At 38.4% G+C, this 25,523-nt stretch overlaps 1 protein-coding gene across 1 annotated transcript in view; it reads left to right on the plus strand.

Annotated features, from left to right (window-relative positions):
* The first annotated feature begins 854 nt into the window (after positions 1–854).
* The window catches only part of LOC150094782 (uncharacterized), a 37,900-nt gene continuing 13,231 nt past the window's right edge, over positions 855–25,523 (plus strand). The window contains exon 1 of the mRNA XM_090411663.1: positions 855–1,782. Coding sequence (XP_090267789.1) covers positions 855–1,782 — 928 coding nt within the window. The remainder of the gene's footprint in view (positions 1,783–25,523) is intronic.

Consider the following 25,523-nt stretch of genomic DNA (forward strand, 5'->3'; position numbering starts at 1 on the left):
TTTTTTTATTCTAAAATCAGCGTGAAATCAAAGGATTTTTTAAATATTTTATTTCAAATCGGCGCTATAGAGTTTCTAATTTGCTCCATTACTAGATATTAAACCACAGAAACCAGTAAGTCACTGCATACTCTAAGAAATGCCATAATTTAGCGTTATTTCCTCGTTTGGCGCGTGAAAGCTGTATTGTAGCGAGGTACAAAGTGTAATACACCACACACAAGACCTGTAAACCCCACAACTAAACACAGGCTCTGGAGGATTTAATGTTGCTCACGGGGGGTGGGGGTCCACGATGACAACTGGCGGGGCGGACCCTCCAGTTGTCCAATACATGCCCACAAACCTCCCCACAAGGGCAGATCCATTCAGTAATGGCCTACGGAGGACGAGTGACTGACAGACTGCACGCCGCTGGCTCCACCTTGCGCGCAGCTGAGTCTCCCGGCGATTGGTCGGCAGGCCATCAGCTCTAACAGCGACCTCATGCTGCCCAATAGGGATGCAGGATACGCTTCCTGCTGCTCGGCACGCTCGCCAGGAGATTAACAAGTTCTCACAGAGCAAACGAATCGGCCGTAGTCGGAGCACGTTGAGCAGGGCGCACCTATTATTTGGGTCTCGGGCCAACTACCGAGATCATGACACAGGCTCTTAGCACGGCCATAATGGAGCACGGACTGGGCAAACGGAACCCTGGTCTGCGTCTGGTGGACGTCACAGGAGCCCATTCGCATGTTCCCGGTCACCCGGGACTTCCCCACACCCAGAGTTTGAATGGTGTAGGCGCGCCTGGTTTTCCGTTCGCCGTGGCGGCAGCCCACCACCGTAGCAGCCAGGAGCAAGCGTCCGACATGTTGAACCCTTTTATGGACACCGCGGCCCACATGGCGGGGGCCATCAAGCTCAGCCCGCCGCATTCGATGGCGGGCGAAGCGGCGGCCGCAGCTGCGGCGGCGGCCGCCGCTGCCCACTCCCAAGCCAACTACCAGTTCGGGGCAGCGCAAGCCAACGGTTACGGTGTGCCCCATTCGCACGCGCACCATCACCACGGACATGTGAGCAGCTACGCGGCTCGCGACTTTCTCATCAAAAGGGAACACATGCCCTCGTTAGCCAGCACCCTAGCCACCCACGACGCCCTGACGGGCAACAACGCACACCACGGGATGTTCGTTCCCTCGACGGCGACCCTGCACGGAACCCACCACACTGCCGACCCTACCACCACCCACGTGATCTTCCCTGGTCTGGAGCACCACGCCGCCCACCACGCGGGTCACATGAACGGTCAAGTGCGGTTATCGCTACCTGGAACGGACATGTATGGTCGTCCTGACACCTTCAACCAAATGGCCGGAGCGAGGACGGACCCGCTGGCCGGGACCTACGGTGCCATGAATATGGGACACATGAATATGGGCCCTCACGGACCTGGTGCGTTCTTCCGTTACGTGCGACCCATAAAACAAGAAATGACCTGTCTGTGGATCGACCAGGACCAACCCACGCCCAAGAAATCGTGCAACAAGACGTTCACCTCCATGCACGAGATAGTCACCCACATAACTGTTGAGCATGTCGGCGGGCCAGAGTGTTCGAACCACGCGTGTTTTTGGCAGGATTGCGGCAGGAACGGAAGGCCATTCAAGGCCAAATATAAGCTGGTCAACCATATACGGGTACACACCGGAGAAAAACCTTTCCCTTGCCCGTTCCCTGCTTGTGGCAAAGTGTTCGCCAGGAGTGAAAACCTCAAGATTCACAAAAGGACACACACAGGTAAGGATAAACCTTCTGTTTCTTTTAGTTGTCGTTATTCCAGTGCTCGACATATTATTAGCAATATTCAATGTGCTTCCCTACTTTAGGCCTAACATCCCTGTTAGTTTTTCGCACTATACAGTTGTGCTACCGAGCAAATCTGATTGTTATTCTGGTAATGCGATAAATTAACATTGCTACGATGATAAACATTCTATTATCTGTACGTATATGAATATGTATGTTTTACAACTACAGCTGATTTTGTTGTATTGCAATTCACGCGTTATTCCTAAACTGCATTACGAAACACCCAGTCATACCTTCTAGCTGTTTTATACGTGGTTATAACTTAAAGTAGCATATCGCTGTGGGAGAAGTATATTTTTAATTCCATCTGCAGAAAACGCAAAGCTCTTCTATCCTAGGAAGGAAAGGTCTGAGTTGTTTCTAAACTATTCGCTTAAAATTATATCTTTCATATTAATGGTATTTTAAGGTGTGCTAGATAAAATTAATTATTACAAAAAATATTACAAAAATGAGTCGACAGTAAGCATATACAACGTTTTTATTAACTATAAATATATTTTATAAGAAAAAGTAAGCTACCTAAGCATATGTTAGGCAGGTGACTTCATTTATAAATGGCTTCTTTACAAACAGGTTAGAGAAATAGCAAAAAGACAAAACTAGGAGTCAGTACAATTGGATTTAAGTATGGACGGCTTACAGCCGTAAGGATTAATGCAATACTCTTCATTTTGGGATAGTGAGTTTGTTCATATAGTCATGCCTGCGTTACAAATATACCGTGTACAACACTTCGTATGGACATAACATTCATAACAGACCTTTAGAGAAAGATAGGTTGTGTTCTTTAAGCCTAACAGTCTATTACTCTGGCAAAACATGTTTATCATAATAATCAATCAATTTATGTATTATCTTTCACTCAGAGTGGCTCTTTTATATAAATCTTTTAATACCAAGAACTAATAAATAAATATAGTTGATTATGTGAGACATCACGTAATAATAAAACCCTAAAACAAGAACGGCTTGATAATTATTGGCTTCAACAGTTTTCCAAAAAAAATACTCGAGTGTACTAGCTGTTGGCTCTATTGCGTGGATTGTTAAGGGTTATGCCTTAAGAATACTGATGTCGAAGGAGCTCAGGGAAATACGTTCACCCCTCTATTTTAAAACAAATGATCCTAACGATCTAAAACCATCGTACACTTAAAATAACATCCCACAGAACAGATGTTAATTTACAGACAATACTGGTCTCCTACCCTTTGTTACACCCACCATAAATCCAATACAACCAACGTACTAAAATGTGAATGCAGGCTGAAAATTCGAGTGATTCACTTACACGAATGTACGTAATTTCAAAAATGTTTCTCTCTTTGATTTCTACTTCATTTCCTAACGAAAAATAAACAAGCCATTCCTGACAGTCTGCTAGTTCAGTAAGTTATGATATTCCTGGCGAAGACCTGGACACTACATTTTGTACCGGCTCCTTCGATCTCATTTTGAATAGGATAAGGTGTGTTTTTTTAACATTTTCTCTCTCAGATAATTCTTGCTTCTTAATCCCATATTTTATCTTTATTATTATCATTCAGAAAAGTAAAATGAATCACTGTCATGGAACATTTTTTACATGCCACACAACGAAACTTTATTGATAACAAAAATGTTACGATTTTTTGGTGGTTTGAAACCACAAAGGAATTGTGTTTATTTTTTCGGGGTGGAGGGATGTAGAGTTTCTGGATTTATTAAGCGTTGGATTTAAAAATAGTTGCTTTTCCTTTTTTTTTTTTTTTTTTGCCATGGAGTGGATTGCGTGTTTTTTGGTAGTGGTGGGGAAGTCTGTAAATACAAATCCCTGTTTTGTGGAGGTCTGAGCGATTTATATTAGGCAGGGATAGTTGTTAGACATCCAATTTGACTAAAGGACACCAAACTTCAAACGTTTGCTTAGTATTTTAAACACTATTGGTAGAAGTCCCGGCTTCTTACCTTAACATAAATTACTTACTAAAACTTCACGTACAAAAGCAACACCCCTTCATCATACTTATTAATGCATCTAAAATCAACTAACACGTGATGAATATTGAGTCAAAAAAAAAAAAAAAATACACTTCTAGGTCCTAACATGCTGATGAAAGTTTATAACAGATTTAAGTAAAATTGGAAGCTACATTATTATTTCCAAAGAGAATTACATTGCTTAATTGCGTAAACATGTGTATATGACGTAGCATCTCAAGCTATCAAACAACGTATTAAAAATATTATACGAGAGAGATTATGCAAGTAAATCAATCCTAGTCAAACTGTCAGAAATATTGTATGTGTAAACACTTCAGTCATAATAATTGGGGGGGGGGGATAACATAACATTTATTGACATCCATATTCAGGAAGGATAAACCACTCCTTTAATAGTAGCTTTTAGATCAGTCCACTAAAATTTTGTGTTCATTTTTATCGAAAGATTTGCCTATTTTCTTAGAACCTTTTGTGCGTCACGTAACTTGCGCATTTTGTTTGAAAGCGAGACAAACAACCGACCCACAAAAGGTAGGCATTATCCCCCGACTAGGTAGATTAAGGGGTTACAGTCCACAAATCCTGCTTAGAAACTAAACATTGAACTTTTTTTAGCCAATTCAGGTCCTTTAGTCGAAAGGATAGTCAAAATCATCTACCACCTACCAAAAAAAACATTTACTTCGTTATTTTTGGGTGTCTTCGTTTAGGAGTGTCCCTTATTTTAAATACATTGGCTCTTTACTCAAGAACTCTTAGGGTATTATAAGTGTATTTCAAAGGTAAATATATGCAGATTAATTTTGTACATACCTTGTTTGGAAGTTAGGATGTCTTCTTTTTCCATACTTTTGCTGTTAAAAAAATAGGAGGGGCGTTTGATAAATTAAAAAACCCATTTTTTTTAAAAATAATATATATGCATTATTATATTTAAGGGCGCTTTTTGGGGAAGGGTTATATGAGAAACTGGGCCGGGGGAGCGTTATCAAACACCCCCCCCTTTTTTTTTCAACAGCAAAAGTATCGAGAAAGAAGACATCCTAACTTCCAAACAAGGTATGTGCAAAATTTCTTCCTTTATTAATATGCATATATTTACCTTTAAAATACACTTATAACTGCCTAAGAATTCTTGAGTAAAGAGTCAATGTATTTAAAATAAGGGACACTCCTAAACGAAAACAGGCAGACATAGCCATAAAAATAATATTTTTTAAGAGGAGTAACATGGGAATTTTCCAGAAATAATACCTATAATTACTTCGTTATTTATTGCAAGAGAGAAAGTAGCAAACATGATCAGATTTCTCTTCTGGAGTGAGCTATACCTTCCTGGCATAAACACATCTTAGCACCAGCTTCTTTAGCATACACACAAAAGTGGACTTTCCTGTTCAAAATGCTACTTCTCACCTGTACTACTACTACAATGTAAATTTTGCCAACCTTTGCCGCTCATACTTAGTGTAGTGTACCTAAAACCTATGATTCAGGAACTCCACCCCTCTCATAAATTCACTATAGACAATTTGGCATTTTTTTCGCCTTATATCCCTCTGTATGCATTTCATAGGCACAGTTCTGCCGAATTGGCTACTTCCAAGTTTCTTTTAAGCCTGTGAAAACATGGATGACTGCTAGTTTAACATCCATATACAGTTCAGAACCAGCTTCTTTTCCATTTGTTTATCTTATCTGTTCAAGAAACACAACAGGTTTCTTCCTACTTTACTGCCTACAGACGATAGTAGTGTATTATAGGGTCTTGCAACCTATCATTTATGGGTTTTAATATTAAAAAAAAAAAATAAAGACATTAAGAAATATCTATACTACACTGAGATTCGAACACACAGTCTGTGTATTCGACTGCTGAGACGACCCGCCATTTTTTCAATGCGTATTTATTTGATTGAAAAAGAAAGGCATGCATTTTTAGCAGGATATTTTGGTCTGCACTATTGTTATTCTTTAAGTTCAGTCGGTGGTACTTAAATACTATTTTTGGTAATGTTAGTGATCTCCCATCTACGATCTGTCATCAAAGACGAACCCACCAACTGATTTTTACCGTGGCTAGCAAAGAGTGAAATTACACATCTTCTTCATTTCTGTGTATAAAAGCAAAAAATATCTTAACGTGAAAAAGGAAATGAAGGGTATATTGTCGCTGAATAAACAAAATAAAATATGCCTACGAATCAGTTTTATCTTTATGTACGCACTTAATGAAATTTAAGTATTTTGTTCATAATTAGGTGGTAGATGAATTGCATCGCCCATGGGAAAACTACTGCCGTCTGATTATACCGGAGGCCTGAAGTCGCTTGTAAAAGTTCCACCGTTCGTTTTTGGACAATAGAAACTGGATGATCGAACTCACGATTCACCTAAATGTACCGTAGGTTTACCTCTTTCATTGTAACTAATATTAGTCACAAATGAAATTAAATAGGGGGGGGGGGATTGAAATCTTAATCTGGTAATGAATTAATAAGGCAACCGTATTACGTATCTACAACTTACGAGCTTTCTGGCCTAAACGGAAAAAATCACTGAGATTACGAGATTAGAATAATCATCCACGGGGTAATGTGCTGGACTACCAAAGTTCGACACTATATAATTGAATATATATATAGTGTGATATATATCACACTGTTCATTTTCAAGCTTTCAGACTGGTTCTTATAAAGTAACTCATCCCACAATTCGAATCTTTTTATGAATTGGGAGATTTGATTAAGACCATCTTTAAGATTGTATAATGTCTAAAGGCATGTTTATAAACACAGACCAGCGAATAATCACCGTGGTTTTATTTTTATTTATATACAGCATTACACTTAATAGGATTCCTGTTGTATTATGCCTGAAAATTTCCCACAAGGAATTTTTGATTCGTTTCAATGATCACGTGTCCGGTACTTAAACCGGATGGAAGTTGGTCGTATAGCTCTGAAGTTCTTTTAAGAAATTCGGCCCTTAATATGAACAGTAAGCTGCACTGTAACATGTTTTTAAAATCTCAAGACTTCGTTACACCATAGTTACGCATAACTCTTAATCTTATCAAACAAAGGAGGTTTGAAGTGGCTGCCTATATTGGATTACGTCTGTTGAACATAATCTTGCTCATTCTTTTCCACCTAGCCCTGCTTTTTTGATTTTATAATCTCCACGACTCGTGTTTCCTCCTTTTCCCATAAAATTTTGAATTTTAGAGCATTTTATATTTAAAAATTTGTACAAGGTTGCTAATACAATTTCTAGCATTCGCAATTCCAGATTCTACTACTCGGTCATGCAAGTATAGCATTTTTAGACATTCCATCAATATCGAGTTCATTGTTGCCATAGTTACATCGAAGTCGATTTTCAATTGTTGGTAAACCACAAGTCTATACATATGGAACATTGTTTGCTTTCATCAAAAGCGTGTATCGTTGACTAGTAGGGTTACGCTGACTTTTTAAGCGCGATTGTTTGCTCTTGGAAGTGGTGTCTTGTTGACATAAGAACAAGACGGCCCGCCCATAAGGAGGACGGAGACCGTGAACTGCAACAAGGACAGAAGTGTGTCGAATCCTTGACTAAAGTGGTTTTTATCCCACCCTTACTGCCTAGTGTAATGCGGTGCCGAAGCAAGCTTTCGTCGTTTATACGACAAGAGATTGTGACCTATAAACCCTGTGGGTTCATCTTTTAAAGGTGAAGTAATCTTAGAAGTGCTTCAACAGGAATGCATTCTTTTTCGAAAGACATTTTGCCCTCTCATCAGGAATAATGGACTTTTACAATGACCTTCCAATATAAGAACTTGGAACCCTGACTATTTGGGTGCTTCCCTCCCATATTTCAACGTCAATCACTCAGCGTCAAAAGGCCCCATACAATTTCTTCGTGTATCAGAACCCCTCACTCTTTTTAAATTATAAATATTGAGCTGTGTGGCAGAGGAACACGCGACATACATTTGTACGTCAATCATCAGAGATGACGTTAATTGCTTAGGGAGAAAAGAGGGGTGGGGGGGGGGAAGGGTGCTTACCCTTAACTGTAAGGGTAGAAAACGGACAAATTCTTGACTGTTTTATGATTGGTTAAAGTGCTCACCCACTATCGACACCTGGATAACATCTGTTGTCAAATATAGCAGAATGTACGGAAAAATTAAAATACCAATGGAAAGAATTCGATTGTTTTTAGATCTATATTAAATAGATTTTGGTTTGTTCTTAATGCTAAACATCGCTGGTTTTATGAACTATGCGCAGATCTGAAATCAACAATCCTTCATTTGGCAACGTGCCAAGCATACCCTACAGGTATTGTTAAAGCACTTTGATTTTGTTGTTCAGGAAATATGTATTTTGTTTTCTTTTATTATTATTTTTTTATAGCTCTTGCCCAACTACCTCGTCACTTGTTAACCAGCCTACTCAATCATCCTTAACTATCTTGACCTTCCCGTTACATTCTTGAAGGAAATTATAACAATATACACATTGTAGGTTTGTAATAAGATAACAAATAGGTGATGTCTGTCATGCTACGACTTAATCATTCATTTGAACTCGTGTTTATATTTCTGTAAAATAAAACACAACGTTAAATGCTCCTTTATAATATTCGCGTCCTCTGGTAATCTTATTTGATTATACACAGGTCATCAAAAATTTACCGTAACTAAATTTGTACTCAGAAACGTTTTTAAACACTTAAATGTAGAGGAAACAATTTGCTATGGACTACTAACAATATTTTTCAATGCAAGCGGCAAATGCCATCTTCCAAGCATGCAAAGCAACGATACCAGAGCACTTATCCTTTTTACTACAAAACAAAGCTATTAGCATATCCACACACCGTTAAGGTGAATAAGTAATTATGTATTCAGTTGAAGTGAAGGGCATTTTTTTTTAAGAGAAAGAAGGGAACAGACTATCGCGAAATATTCCTAAAACTCCATTTAAAAAAAAAAAAAATTTCTGTGGAAGGTTACACATCAGAAGTCGAAACCTCTTCCTAATACTTGAATGATAAATTATCTCCATTTGAATCCTCAAAGAAAATAAATAAATTAAAAGGTAAATAAGAAGCCAAAGGAAGCTATTTAAACCAATCAGAAAAGCTGCGAGCTATTTAGCCCTGTAGCCTTGAAGAACTGTTATCAGGTCTTTGGCGTAGAGTGACTTGTCGATGTTATCTCGGTCGTTTAAGCGAGGGGTTGTTCGCTGATACACGATGAGGCTTATTTCGATCGATCTGCCCTTCTCTGGATTGCGGTGACTTGAGCGTTTTCTAATGCGTTTATCGTGACGGAGAGAGAGGCCGGGTGACGGTGGTGTGAAAGGCTTTACTTGCCCTGAACAGTATTGGGGAGATGATTGGCTACTGATAAAACACAGGGCTTGGATACTGGGTAGCTTTTTATCTATCTTTTGGGAGGTAATTACTCGCCTTTTTAACCACTTCCGGAGCTCTTGAAAGTTTGATGGCAGTATTTCGCGTGCATTTAATAGAGCTTGGGTGTTCTGTAAACGATACGAGTGAAATAAATGAATTGCCGACTCTTTTTTTTTTTTAATCAGAGGTTCAAGTTAGGCTTAACAATCCCATAGTAATCTATGGGTTTTGATTACTTATTTTAAATGACTAATATTTCTATAATTAAACATGTTTTTTTTTTTTTTTTACGTTATACATCCAAATACAAGTGTATCGTTTCCTGATTTTTTTTTAAATCAGTGTTTAAACCCGTCAACTTTATAATTCATGTTTCTGAATTTTAGAATCTAGTTAACTTAAATAAATGGCGTTATCTTCTTTTGTTTGTAGGACGCGTACAATCCTTAATACCCTAACGAATACAGCATTCAGTGATTACAAAAGATCTGCGTACTGCTGTCCTTTAGTTTATTCCCCTGAGCGAGAGTATATCTGTAAGCTATTGTAGTGTTGCTGGCCTAGAACCCGCTAGTGTTGTTAAGCTAGGTCGAAGTCAGCTATTAGCGAAAATGCATTGTGTTGTTAGTGTTGGATCCCTAGAGTAAGTGAACCTTAACTGTGTGCCTGATGGCAACTATAATTAGTGCAGTTTTCGCTGGAAAAATATCGCAAATAGCTTTTGTTGTAAACTTGTAACGAAAATTGCGGTCAAAGTAGTCTCAATGGACTAATATTTTTTTATTTTTTTTTTATAATCCTTCCTAGCTTAGAACGAAGATGAGCTAATCCCTTAAGCTTTACGCATCTGAAAGAGGATATTCATAAGAACTGCCTATCTGTATTGAATATTCCGATTCTTGTAAAGTAGGTTTTTTTTCGTAATCTTCAACCCCTCTCCTTTCTTTCCCTCTCTCCGAGCGCATCAAAGACACCTTTCTGGCTTTATCCCCACCCCTGTCTGACACTTGTGACCTCAATTTCGCTACGGTTTGAGCCTTGATTCAAGAGCATCACCCATAGTAAAATGTACATAATCTAAAGGTTTTTCTTACGAGAGCCTTTTACTGGTAACCGCCCCTTAAGGGACAGCAGAGTTAAAAAAAAATGACAGAGGGGGTGCTTAGAAATATTTCATTTCCGGGTCTTCACTGTTATTGGAAGGGAGAGGGAATAGAAACTCCCCTTGCCGCTTACCATCTTAAATGCACTACATATGGACCGAGTTTGGATTATACCTTCGTTGACTTTTTGTCAAGAGGAATCCATCAGGATCTCTCCCCATATTCTTAATCCGACTCCCCCCCATACCCCACCCCCTTTTTTTCTTTTTAATACGCAACTCGAAACGGCTTTTTTTTTTTTTTTCTGTCTCTCCCATCTTGTATTTAGTCCTGGTAGTCGGTTCGTTTCTTTGACGACCGTTCTTTGAACCATCTGCCTGTCTTAATTGGTATGCAACATGTGCCGTCCGTCAGCCGTTGAGGCCGGTCAGGGGTTGTTCGTAATCTGTTGACGGCCTGCTCATTCAACTTGGCCTTTGGTTTGTCAGTTGTGTTATTCTTTTGCCTAGCGTTGCACGGCTCTAAGTGCATTTGTGAATAAATTCAACCCCCCCTCCCCTCTTAGAGGATAAGGAGGGCAAGGGGAATTATGTTTGGTTATTGGCAAACACTCCAGTGTTAGTAGTAATTTTAATCTAGAGGTTTGTGTTCGACATAATAGTTCGCTGTTAGAACTGTGATTCATGTACGATTTTATAGTAGCATAAAAAAAAAATTGTCGATTTCAACATTTGTTACAAACTAATGATGCAGCCTGTGACGTATCTATTACGTCGTGTGACGTCAGTACCATTGTATTGTCTTTCAACTTAGACGTTTTTTTTTTGTTTTTTTTTATTAAAATCCTATCGTCACCATCTTTTGCCATCCACTCAGACTCTCTCAACTTAATATTTTTCCCTTTCTAGCCGATTCACGGTCGACAACACCTTACTATTGTTTTGGGCAGATGACCTTTTAATAAATTGCTCGATGTCATTATGACGGATATGGAAGAAGAAACCGTAAAGTTTCACACCTGTAAACTTTACGTTGTGCATGAACGCCCTCCCGCCAGCGAGAAGCGTGGCCCGTAAGCTACAACAACGGGTCATGAGGTCCAGCATGAATGTCAGTCAACCGGGTCCAATATAGCGGACTTAGCAATGGATTTAGCAGGACCGGTTATTTGGGGGAAAAGAAAAAAGGGGGAGGACAATAGGGTGTCAAGATAATTACGTATTACAAGTGGGAGGATGAAGGGAGACGAATTACTGGGTAGCTCGTTTCCCTTCACACGAGGGGTAGAGTGGGTGTTAAAATGTTTGGGTGCTAACGGAAACTTCAGCCCTTTAATTTTCTTCCATTGAGTAACGGTTGCAAATGTCAATATTCGTTGTGTACCGATAGGCGGTAAGGTGTGACGAGCAAAGGATGCGTTGCTATAAAGCGTCTGACGTCAGCGAACGAATAAGATAAGTTTTAGCTAACTCTGATATTTTAGTTATATCATAATGAGGGTTACCAGAAGTTTCACAAAATATTCGGTTATTTGCTCCTAGTTTTCAAATGAATGTTTTTATTGTGTGTGAGTCGTTTAGTTAGCAGGCCTTGTTAAGGGTTTGTGTGTGTCTGATGAGAGCTAACAGCTCGAAACACTTCCAGTCTTGTGAAAGTCCCTAATTAAAAACGCCAATGAAAGATAATCTACGCACTGTTGATTGATCCTGTGTTAGTGAAAGGCAGTACGAGGTAGTTCTTGTCGAAGATTGCATTGTCGTAAGCTTTCGATCAGTTACGAAACTTTGTTTTTCAAAAAAAAAAAAAAAAATGCATTCTTGATGATAAAAAAATCTTTTGTGGTTATAATTTTTTTTAATAATATTTATTGATGTGATGAATTGGGATAATACTTAGCAAAGAAGTTATCTGACAAGATTAGTTAAGGTCCATTGTCGGGATTACCCCAAATTTGGTTTTGGGGGAAAGAATTCTACGTTCTGCGGCTGGAGACCGACAGTTGTCATTATAGATTTAATAATGGAAATTTGAAAATGAATGGAAGGGCCTTATCAATGGCTTCTGAAGTAGGAACATGCTGTTAATGGCTCTAAATCCTTGAAGTAAGTAATAATGAAAATAGGTAGAATTATCAATGATACCATTTGGTTGAATGGGAGGATGTTCAGCCAGCTGAAGATCAAAAACAACAAATTATCATATTTGATTTCTCAGTCGATCTAATCAGTCTCTTTTGTATTTTTAGCGCGCACTGGCAATATTTTAAGTGCTACGTCAGCGCCACCCTATTTTACCGGATGTTTTAATTAAACTAAAGTCGTTAAACACATCAATATGCCATAACTTTTTTTTTTTTAACTTTCTGTTGAATCTTTTCAATCTCGTAATGGCCCATGTTCATATATTATCCAACAGAGACCCCAATTGACGACTAAAAACCACCCAAAATACCTTTAGGGTGGACAAAAGAAAATGTATTGTGAAGTGAGACCAGACGTATGAGGGATATAACCCACTCAAACATCCAGTCTAAAGAAATACCGATTCTTATCTCCGAGAAAACATCACCAGCCCGCGTGCGTTATGACAGACCCACGAGAACAAACATCTCTTTATCAACTATTACTTACGTTCTTTCAGGTGAGAAAACGATCCAACCTTATCCTAATTTCTTATCTTTTTATTTTTGCCATTCTTAAGAACTGAACTCGCATTCTTGTGTATCGTAAAACGAGTCCCATGTAAGAAGGGAGAAAAAAAAAACTCGAGGCGATCCCTTGGGGGGGGGGGGGGAGGCTAAAATATACGATGGGTACATGAATTGTCGGAACTGTCTTCAAAGGTCAAAGCGTGTCGTCTGGGAGACAACTGAATGTTACGAAATTGCACTCACGTGCGTTTAAAAAAAAAACGTATTTCCTTATCGAATGATGTGAGTAGACACGTGATCACACGGTTATGTATGACACAATAGGGAGAATGATTAACTCGAAGAATCTGTCTTTATCAGGTCAACAAATCGTCTGGTTTGTACGTTTTATAAATAGAGAGAGCCTGCCAAGCTTTGACACGCGTTTAAGCTCATGTCAAAGCAATCCCTTTCCCCCTCATAGGTGATCCGGCATGTGGGGGGGGGGGGTAGATATATCAAGAAATATATTTTCGAATGAGTTTTTATAAGCGGCAGATTCATTTAAGTAAAATATTTATTTAGACCGAATAAAAACATTAGCGAATTTTCATGTTAAAGTAAAGCGAATTAGGCTTAGCTAGCATACTGTTACTACGGCGGAGTGGCCATTGCAATAAAACAATTACCCCAGTGATCTATAGGAAGAGGTGAGTGTCCACCATTGTTGCCTTACCCATAACTGTCGAGGGAACCCCCCATCCCACCCCCGTAATCACTGTTCTTTACCCATTTTAAGCCGAGGAATAGCATAGATGGGAAGTGGGAAATCTGACCCTCCAGTTGACGGCTAATCGGTCCTACTCGTAGCGATCGGTGGGTTGGAACGTTACCCAACGCTGCCCGGAGCAATGGAAGCGAACTTGCGGCTAAGAGAATGTGTAAACGTCGTTTTCGGCCCCATGTATCACCGCGACATGAGATATATGACACAGGCATAGGAAAGAAAGTGAAAAAGAGGTCGCTGCCCCTTCAATAAAATACTGCAGCTATCCTCATTTTTTTTTTTTTTCCCCTTTCCGTTGAGTTATATTCAAAACGAACACCTGGAACCGAATACTATCGCACATCCAGTAAAATTAGCCACTAAATACACAAGTAGTCATCGTAGTGTTATGCGGGAGTTATAAGGAATTACTACTCAAGTGATTAGACATAATTGCTTGGGTCACAATTGATATATAAAATATGAATTTGGCTATACGATAAAGAGCGGTTAAAATGTATATGATCTGAAAGAGAAGGGAGGGATGTCCTTCGCAAGAAATCGAGGCCAAAAAAAAAAAAGTCGTATTTCAATCTCTTCTCTTAGTAGGAAATTACAAAACCAGAATCCACCGCTGTTTAGAGAGAATAAATACTCATATTTAGACGTATTTTTGCTCCTACTTAGCTCAAACTTAATTTTGTTTAATATTTGTTATAAAAATATGTAGGAATTATAATATTCCTTATATTAATAGATTTTCTTACCATTATTCTTATTATCTGCTAGCAATTAATCTTTATCCCTAGACACAATATTAAATTTCATATCTTTAGGATTAAATAAGAGACAAGAAACTACGTCGAGTTTGTGAGAGAGTCCTTTTTAGGACTTCCAGGGTAACAAATGGCAATGCTGTAGACAATGAAGTTTTAACTGAGGCTCTGCTATTGCCGTTACCCAGCCATGACTAGAGCTTTTTAGCTCAATAACACTCCATCCACACAGATTATCTTCATTCAGATGACGGGATAAAGAGTCAAGGACTCAGTCCATCGCCCAGTTCTTTTAAGAACTTTAAGAACGTCGAGTTTGTTTTATGCGGTGATTGATTCATTCAATCCAATACCCTTGGAGGGTAACGGATGGCAATGCTGTAGCCAATGAAGTTCTAACTGAGGCTCGGTTATTGCTGTTACCCTCCTGCCAATGATCAGAGCTTTAATTGCTCAATACCACCTTATCCTTACACTGTCCTCTACAGATAACGGGGAAGATGAAAAGCATTCTTGCTTCGCCCCTTTAAGCCAGTCCTTATAAGGATTATAAGGACGTCGAGTTTAGTGACGATGTGAGTCCTTTTTAGGACTTCCAGGGTAACAAATGGCAATGCTGTAGCCAATGAAGTTTTAACTGAGGCTCGGCTATTGCCGTTACCCAGCCATGACCAGAACTTTTTAGCTCAATAACATTCCATCCACACAGATTTTCTTCATTCAGATGACGGGATAAAGAGTCAAGGACTCAGTCCATCGCTCAGTTCTTTTAAGAACGTCAGTAGAGAGGGGGATGGGGTGAATAATCGACTGTGCGGTGAATAATACCCTCGGAGGGGTAATGGATGGCAGTGCTGTAGCCAATGAAGTTCTAACTGAGGTTCGGCTATTGCTGTTACCCTCCTGCCATGATCAGAGCTTTAATAGCTCAATAACACCTTATCCCTACACTGTCCTCTACAGATAATAACGGGGAAGATGAAAAGCGTCCTTGCTTTTCCCCTTTAAGCAAGTCCTTATAAAGACGTCAGTAGACAAAATAGAACGGATTCATAATAGTTTTAAATGAATTTAAAATATAAGGGCACTTTCAGAACTAAAATTAATGAACCAATTATTGCGGTAGGTTCAACCACCTGTTGTTCGTGAAATATCAGTCGGTAGTGGGACGTTGATGAATTATTCTCTTGGTGGAAGGCCAATAACAATATCGAAATATGAAAATAATCGGCAACGATCATTAAAAATAAATTTCGCAATTATGGCTCCTCCGTATAGCAATACTATATAGAATTTAATTTATGTAGTTGAAACATATTTTGTATCATGTCGTCAGTTTTTGTGACTGGAATTATCCGTTGAATTTAAAATTGATCACAAATTTAACGATTCGAAATACAAATACCAAATTTTCATCCGGCTCTGTCCAGAGAGTAGACGTAGGGCGGACTAAGAAACCGATACTAATTCAATAGGTGTTTGCACATTTTGCGAAATACACCTAAAACTTAGTCGATTTTAAATATATTTTTACTAACAATAATACAACAGGTATTCTGTGTAGAGAACGATGAACCAAAAATGTGGCTGCAATACTATAAGTCAAAATAGAATCAACATATTACCATACCCTGTACACCTAAAATCGAAAATAAAGTGAGGGTGATCTGAAAAGTCCTCGACCATAGATAGCAACACTATCGGCAAGATTTTTTTTTTCTTTTTCTAAGTTGGTACATCTGTCATAAGCATCCGTATGAAATTGCAAGTCATTCTTTTATACAGCTGTCTGAAGCAAAAGTGTTGTCTGCATCCCTAGAAATGGATAAAATTGAGAATCGTGCGGTTATAAAATTCTTTGTAAAAGAAGGTTTAACGCCAAAAGAAATTCATTTGAAGTTGATAAACGTTTACGGGCACTCTTCTCCTTCGTTTTCGACAATTAAGAAATGGACTGCCGAGTTTAAACGTGGCCGTACCCGCCTTGAAGATGATCCACGTGAAGGATGTCCAAAAAGTGTGAAAACACCAGAAATCATTGATCAAGTGCACGATATGGTATTGGATGACTGACGAGTCAAAGTGCGTGAAATTGCTGAGACTATAGGCATTTCAAAAGAACGTGTAGGATATATTTTGCATGAAGAATTGCGAATGAAAAAGCTTTGCGCGTGATGGGTGCCTCGCTTACTCACAGCAGATCAAAAAATCCCTGACCAGTGCTTCGAGCGTTTTAACAAGAATAAAATTGATTTTGCGAGTCGATTTATTACTATAGATGAGACTTGGATTCATCATTACACACCAGAATCCACACAGCAGTCAAAACAGTGGACAGAGGCTGGTTGTTCAGTGCCAAAGAAGAAAGTCTGTTCCATCAGCAGGAAAGGTCATGGCAGCGGTGTTTTGGGATGCTAAAGATATTTTGTTTATTAATTATCTTGAAAAGGGTAAAATAATAACCGTGGAATATTATTCCGATCTTTTAACCAGACTAAATGAAAAAATTCGTGAGAAAAGACTCGGTTTGCATAAGAAAAAAATCATCTTTCATCGGGACAATGCACCTGTCTACAAATGTGGTTTGGCAATGTGAAAATTAAGGATCTGCACTGTGGGTCACAGCGACAGTAACATGTTCATTTAGTGACAAATCTATATATAGTCCTTTTATTATATTTAATACATAGTGTGAGTAAATTTTAACTAATTATTCTTAAACTACGCATTATTAATAGAATTTTAAGTTAAAATCTATTATTGTATTTTTGAATCAAAAATGTTATATTTTAGTTTGCAAATTTACAAAATTTCTTGCAACTATTTAATGTTTTTTTTTTTTAATATCCAGTATTTAGCATAAGTAGGCCTGACTGAAATTGTAGAAATAGTCAATGTGAAGTCAGTTTATTCATGAAAAGCTTTCAATATTGAATATTAGCCCTGCACTTTTTTTAATAGACCCCATTCATAGATTGCTTTATTTTGCAACCCTCAACCTAACTTCGTACTGTAGTATCGAATAGAACGACAAGTAATGCAACAAAATGATTTGTTTCAAATAACAATCTGTACAAGCCATCTCATTTTATTCTAGGACTTTTCCATGAGTCTTTAAGTTTGTCCCAAAACACACTTAGAGAATCAGAGCAGGACATTTGGGTGTAATGATTTGTCTATTGTAAACCATGATCTGATTATCAGTTAGTCACATTCAGTTATGCCATGAGAATGATGGAGCGATCAGCATTGTATTCAAATACTACTTTGAAATCTGCAAGAGCCATAACTTTTAAGTCATTTATAAATATTAAAGATCCCTGTTTTTACAATTAATTGTTCCACCTAATTTTACAGCTTGTTTTCTATTTGCCAACTAACTTTTGAATCACTCAAGCATTATATAATTCTATGTTACGCTTATGTAGTTATCCCCCCCCTCCTTAAGTATAGCAGGCGTCTGCTATCCTTGAGGGGAGAAATTCAACTCGAAATGCATCATAGCAAATAGATACTTTATCTAGGCTTTTTTTTGCTTAATATGACAACCAGAATACCGTGCGCACACACAATTAATCGATATAATACACTTTTATAGCTTTAGTTGCTTTTCCGTATTTCAGAATAACCCGGCAGTTTGGATGCCAATCTGAAATGGACATCTTCACTTTCATTTCGGATGCTCGAGCTTCGCGTGGTTGGAGTTGTGAGGGTTAAAACTGCCTTGAGATAGGCTGCCCTCCGAATAAGAACCTCCGTAGCAGCCTGGTCGATAACGACTATGTCATTTCGTTGGAAAGATCTCGGTTTAAAGATAACGGTGAGTTAACTGGTCTCGTATGGAAATAGGTTTTTGATCCATCAAAAAAGCCAAACCGACCAGAAGAACATGTGAGATCGAATAATAAGACACGCAATACTGGTCGTCTCGTGGTTTCAATCTCTGTCGTATTTTAAAGCAGCGGATCTCAAGAAGAATCATTAGTTCTCGATGGACAGCTGTACTGTATTGTCTTTCTGGCAAATGATGGGGTTGAGGGAGGGGGGGGGGAGGGGAGCGTTGCCATCGCAGGAGTCAGAAATCGCTGAGATTACACTACCATCAACTGGTACTTCAGTATACATTGAAAAGCTCGGAAGCCGGCTTAACAACAGAGACTAAACTGGCGTTCAACTACAAATATTCAGGGAATTTATGGAATTGTAGAAGTGCTATTCGCATGGAAATTTCGGTCTTCTCCATCGTTCCAAGGCGAGGAATACTCGAATAGTGTTTTTTTTCAGTGACACACATGCTAAAGTCCCTATCTTAGATATGTTAAAGATGCGGACTTATTGCAATTTTTTTTCCAGTATTTCTAAGGATTATTATGAAGAAATTTTGGCAAGCAACGTTCACTTAATCTTGCTTTTATAGTGTGTGTGTGTGTGTGTGTGTGTGTGTGTGTGTGTGTAAATCCCGCCCACCTAAAATTGATATTTCAGCACGTGTGTAGAGTAATACATAATTCAGAATCATTCTTTACAGAACAAACATGGAAACTTTTCAAACCTCTACAGGCTTCTAATAAGCAGAGAGGTAACTTGCACCGAACGATGATTGCAGTTTTTTTATTATTATTAATAAAAAGACGCACGCACGAATACACGTGGTTGGAGTGGGTGATGATATTAAAGATGCGAGTTATTTATTAGGTAACCGTAAGTAAATCGAAAATGGCACAAAAATATCTTGTTGATTAAATAGAACCTGTTGAATTAAGTTTCTCAAGTCAGGGTATTAGAAATAGAAAAACTGTCTTCAAATACTCGTTTAAGAATATGAACTTGCAATGACCATATGCATCGCTGGCCTTGGAAATAATTCTTGCCGCTTATGACATTTTGCTTGTGTTTTCATATCACCCGACTGTATCTGATCAGCATCGAAACAATTGCCAAATCGGTTTACAAGCAAATGGAAATAATTATCTCTTGACCGAAACACTTATTAGGTAGAGTTACGAAAAAGCGTTATTTCCAAAAATGTATCGATATATCCAATTAAGTACCGTTTCCAATAGACCGTATTACGGAATTCTTTGTTAGCAAATGAGATATTTAAATAGTCGAACGTATAATAAATTATGATATTTAAATACCATTTCAATTTATATATATTACATAAAAAAAGTTGTTTTTTTTTAATTTATTTCTGACAGTAAAAAGTTTTTATCATAGAAATTATATTTAAAAAACACTGGGACGAGATTAAGGTATAATCGACCGTGAGATGCGGTAATTAATACCCTTGGAGGGTAATGGATGGCAATGCTGTAGCCAATGAAGTTCCGAGGCTCGGCTATCGCTGTTACCCTCCTGCCATGATCAGAGCTTTAATAGCTCAATAACACCTTATCCCCACACTGTCCTCTACAGATAACGGGAAAGATGAAAAGCATTCTTGCTTCGCCCCTTTAAGCCAGTCCTTATATATAAGGACAGGAACAGCCAGTTCGGGTGGGTGATGTATCTGGTTCTATTGCATTTTTCATGAGTCATAGACCGTTTTCTGTACGATATACTATTATTTAAATTAATTTTAAAAAAAACACTCCGAAAGTTATTGAACTGGGTAGATCGTAGTACGCTGGATTTGTACAGTACTTTTACTAAACCTGGAGTTATGTTAGGATATGTAAATTATCTAGTTACGGCACACTGAATTGGCAGTGATAGGTGGTTTCTACGAAATCTTCTATTTTGTGTCTAAGTACTGCCCAAAGTGGAAATAAGGTAGACAGAACAATAGCAGTAAACTTGGCGAGTCACTCCAATTAGCACTCCGCATCAGTACTTTTTAGAAACTTCTCGCAACAGCGGGTAGCTCCTATTAACAAGGTTTTTTCATTTGTCCGAACGTCACCACACGTGTATGTATGGTGATGTTTCGGCTGAACCGATTTAAGGGTGATTTACTATTGCAATGGCGAAAATTTTTATTAAACTTTGTAAGGTGTAACGTAGCCGGCATTGTAGCGCTAAAGTTTTTGATTTTAAGAATTTAAAACGAAGAGTTAAACCTACAGAATATCAGTGGTGTGGGTTAGAATCTAGAAACCCTTCTCTGAAAATATGGAACTATTAAAGCTACTTCAGGTTTCTAGCAAGCTGAGGGATGAAGTCCGTTTACCCATTTAAAGACATTCATAGACGTCTGTGCCCACGATAGTAGAATTCTTGTCTGCTCGTAGCCTTTATTATATAAATTACTAATTTTTTTATTCGTTGTTTGGTAGAACCCAAACAAGTGTGCAAGCTCCATTTTATTTTCTCATTTTTTTCTGTGAAATGAATTGTAAGTAGTTCAAATGTCGGGTGGATAAGCTATGATGAAACAGAAGTTAACAAAAGTTTGTTTCCTAATGAAAACAAACAAATCAAAAGCTATGAATTCCTATCCATCCATCAGTGGCTTTAACAAGCACTTAAGCACCCATAGCAGTCCGAATATCCTTAGATTTCCTAACCATAATACGAGGATAAGATGGTTAGCCCTGTGCCTCTAAGTCATCCTCCTCTTGTCTGTAAATTGCGTGTGTTCTACTGGCTTTTGTCTGTTTTGAGGGACGAACAACCAGAGTTTCCTGGAGAAAAAAAAATCCTACCTCCGTATGAGACCAGATAAAGGTTCCTCCCGTCACAGACGGGAATGGAATCCAGGTCTTTCCGACCAAAAGGCTTCGTGTATACCGACTGAGCTAAGAAGGCTCTATAAATTCCTCTAAGAAGTGTATATTAGTGCAGTAGGCTTAATATCCACTGTGAATTTTATAATTTTCCCTTTCAAAATCTTGTTTTTTGCGATAATTCCGCGTACGAGGGGTTGTTTCGCTTGGTACCATTTGATGGGCGGGGGGAAGAAAACAATTTAACATCGGATTTGTATATTGTATTCTTTCGGAAATACAATAAGAACTGGAAGGCTATTCCAATGAAGAGGAAGTAAAATTTCAACTGTGAAGGAGTGTGGAATACCTGACGTAGGATTTGGAAAAGAGCGGGAAAATTTGATGCCGTTTCAGAGGGAAGAACGGTAATTATGGATGGATTTGTTTCAAGTTAATAGCTATTCAGGGGCCTTGAGAGGTAAAACACTCAAATTTCTTGGATACCGAGAAGGCAATATTGTCTAATATATTTAGGCCAAGAGAGAGATTCAAAATTAGAGAGATTTTATCTTGTGTCGAGATGTCCGCAGTGTCAAAAATATTATCCGAATTACACCGAGAAATTGTTTTGAAATCAGAATATGGAACTGTAGAAATAGATATTTTGGAAGTTTTGTTCATTTGTATAGTTTGTTATAGTGATTATGTTCTCGTTTTACACAGATCGTATTAAATTGCCTATCACACTTATTTGAAAAATTAATAACACGGCACATTTGTATATGCTAAAAACAAAAATATATTACGTGTTAACACTTTCATTGCCAAACTGAAAATTGGAATTTCGTGTGGTGGCCAAATTTTTTTTTTATTTTTTTATTTAGTTAGCGACGTCCACGCGATAACGCGTGATCGGCCGTTTGGTGAGAACTCGCATCGCGTGATCGGCAATGAACGTGTTAAGAGAGAAAGAAAACAATGTTAATGGTAACTTCATTTTTTTCGTCTTTTTTTTGACATATTATAATATCCTATACTAACTGTAATCCGTAATTCCGAAAACAAATAACAAAAAACTTATTGTGGCATCGATAAGTAATTTCTAGACTTTATTTCAACCTTCCTAACTCAGATATATTTTCCATCTACGCTTAAATAATTTTCACAAATTAACGTAATCGTTTATAATATAATTTATCTAAATTTAATAACTGGCTTTTCAGGATATTACTAATTGTATCAGCGTTTAATATAAAAGTAGTAACATGCAAGTTTTCACATTGATTTGTATTAAACTATGCAAATCAGCCTTTATTATATTATTTCAATATTGACATTCATTAACATCGAACACACCAGACAATTGACATTTATGTCTTTAGGGATGAAGCAAGATGCTTTTCATATTCCCCGCTATCTGTTGTGGTTACAGTGAGGGTAAAATTTATGAGAAGTTTGCTCGACCTGAATGGGCATGGAGATTATGCATCGTTATAGGAGGCTAATATAGCTTTTGGTCGTCTATATTTGAATATGTCCGTTGGATCGTAGGCTGCAGCTTACTGAACCAAATCGTTGGATGTGTGGACGTCTTTAGGAAAAACTTGGTTGCTAAGGGTTGTAGAAAAGAGAAAATATAAGGAATATTTGTATCTCTGTGGATTGATTGTTTCTAACATACCACGGGGCGTTCAGAATCATTCTCAAGCACTTGTTCTGCACTCGCTGTATTTTGATAATGTTAGCATTAGAGGTGTGGCTGCAGGCCGGAGAGGCATAGGTGATTATCGGACGAATCGTCATCTGCTATAGTTGCAATTTGATTCTGTTGCTGAGTTCGCTATTTCTATTAATTAGCGGATAGATCTGAGCTATGCCTTTGCGCACGCAGACTTGGTGTGCTGATTGAAAGATAGCTTTTTGTCGAGAATTACACCCAGGTAATTTGTTTCTGTCTGCCAGGGAATTTTAGTATTGAATAGTAACACATCTCCTACAGGAGACATTGGCCTTTTTGAGAAAAGAACGGCTGAGCTTTTCTGGGGGTTGACTTCCAATCTCCACTTAGAGAACCAACCCTCCAGCTTTAGAATGTTTTCTTGAAGCTTTCTGGTAATGAAATGGGGTCTGAGAGATCTGGTTAGTATTGCCGTATCGTCCGCATATAGGGCCAAAATGGAAGTCATCGGATTGTGCGGAATGTCTGACAAGTATATAGAGAACAGCAATGGAGCCAGTAGAGATTCCTGCGGCACTCCAGCAAAGATGTGGCGCTGGGTGGATGTAGAACCGTTGATTTTTACTTGCATTGATCTATTCTGAAGATATGAATGGATTAAATGAACCATTTGTAGTGAGGTACCGGCTGAGATAAGTTTGTGCAGGAGTCCAAAATGCCAGATTTTGTCAAATGCTTTGGATAAGTCGAGGAAAACAGTTCCTGTGCACTGGCGCCAGTTGTAACTGGTGGTGATGTATTCGACAATTCTGTGGATTTGCTGGGTAGTACTATGGTGTTGCCTAAAACCAAACAGTTCTTTTGGGAGGATGTTTAGGTCATTTACTGAGGTTTGGAGTCGTGAGAGGATGACTTTCTCTGCAACCTTACCCAGATTTAAGATGAGACTGATTGGACGATAATTTTGCGGTAGGTGTGGGTCTTTGCCTAGCTTATGTATAGGAATTACGTCAGCCAATTTCCAGGTGGAAGGAAAATAGTGAAATCTTAAAATTGCATTTATTATACTGGTCAGGTGCACTACTGCTTTTCGGGGCAGAAGTTTAATCACCCGATTAGTAATGCAGTCTGGCCTAGGAGCTTTTTTGTTCTTTAATTTTTTAATAATGTCATATATCTCAGCAGGTGATGTTGGTGCAATATGGTCAGTGCTGGTGATAGGAAGTTTGAGTGAGTGTCTGACCTTGCTGTGAATCTTATATATGTGGTCAAAGTCATGGTTTCCATACGAAGGCCTGCATTGCTCCTTTAAGTTGTATGCTATAACTTCTGCTTTGTCTACATCTGTGTGAGCAAGGCCCTGGTCAGAGAATATTGGGGGTAGGGATCTGTCTTTGTTTTTGATATTTTTCAGTAGTCCCCAGATGGAGTGATCAGTAGGTGAAATGGAGAATAACTTTTCATCCCATACTTGGTTTCGATGAGCTTTGAGTGCATCTCTTAATGCCCCATTTAATCTGTTTAGATTTATTTTATCTTGTGGTGCACACGTGTTACGGAATCTTTTCCTAGCTCTGTTTTTGTCTCTGATCAAGTTCATGATGTCTTCAGGCAAACGATCTGGCTTGCGGGCAGATTTGTAGGAGGAAGCTACCTTTATAGCAGAATTAATTTGTTGTGTGAGATTTGTAACTGCAGTTTCTACTTCTTCTTTTGTGTGTATGTGAGGAACAGGTCCAATATAATCCTTGAGTGCTGCTGACAGTCTTTCCCATGCAATGTAGGAGTGAGGAGGAGGACACAGGTATTCTTGATTTCCCAGCTGTAGTAGAATTGGATTGTGATCGGATGATAGTTCATCCATAGATATGATGCTGTATTGAAGTTTAATATCCTGCAGGATAGCTATATCCAGGATGTCAGAAGTGCCGAACGTACTGAGATGAGTTGGTTCGGTGGGACCTACCACAACAGCGTTGCTTGATCCTAAGTAATTGGAAAGGATGCAACCATTCTTGTTTTGTGGTTGTACAATTCCACGCAGGATGCTTGGAATTCAGATCCCCGGCAATAATGGTGGGCTCTCTGGTGCATAAGATGGCATTTAGATCAGAGTGAAGTAGAGATTTGAAGGAGGGTTGTAAGCTGAGTAGATTTTCAGTTTGCCAGTGGAGCTGGTGACTACTTCCACTCCTGTGATCTCAAGGTTAGTGGTTGAAGGATTGCTCACAGAGTGGTGCTTAATGTAGTTTTTAATGAAGATGGCAGTGCCGTCGCCTCTGTAGAGTAGTCTGTCATTTCTGTATATGTGATAGCCCCTTATTGTAGGATTGTCTGAGGGTCTTAAATGAGTTTCACTGATTAAATCTGGTTGAACGCACTAAACATCTTGTTTCTTGTATCAATATGATATTAAATAATAAATGGTGTAGGACAATATAAATGGTGATCCTAATATTTTACGACGTTTATAAATCATTTAAGACATCATGTAAATAGAAACTTTTAATTCATAATTTTAGAAAGCAAACTTTAAAGAGAAACGTTTATAGGAGAGTCGAAAATCCAAAACTTTTGTTAGGAGTTTATACTAGTTGGTCTAGTGCAGTTTCTCACACGGAAAAAATTTGAATATTTTGGGGGCAATTAGATAATGTTGCATTCGTCAC

Source organism: Typopeltis vanoorti, chromosome 21, assembly GCF_054136105.1.
Source record: "Typopeltis vanoorti isolate ZY-2024b chromosome 21, IOZ_Tvanoo_1.0, whole genome shotgun sequence".
Lineage (NCBI taxonomy): Eukaryota > Metazoa > Arthropoda > Arachnida > Uropygi > Thelyphonidae > Typopeltis > Typopeltis vanoorti.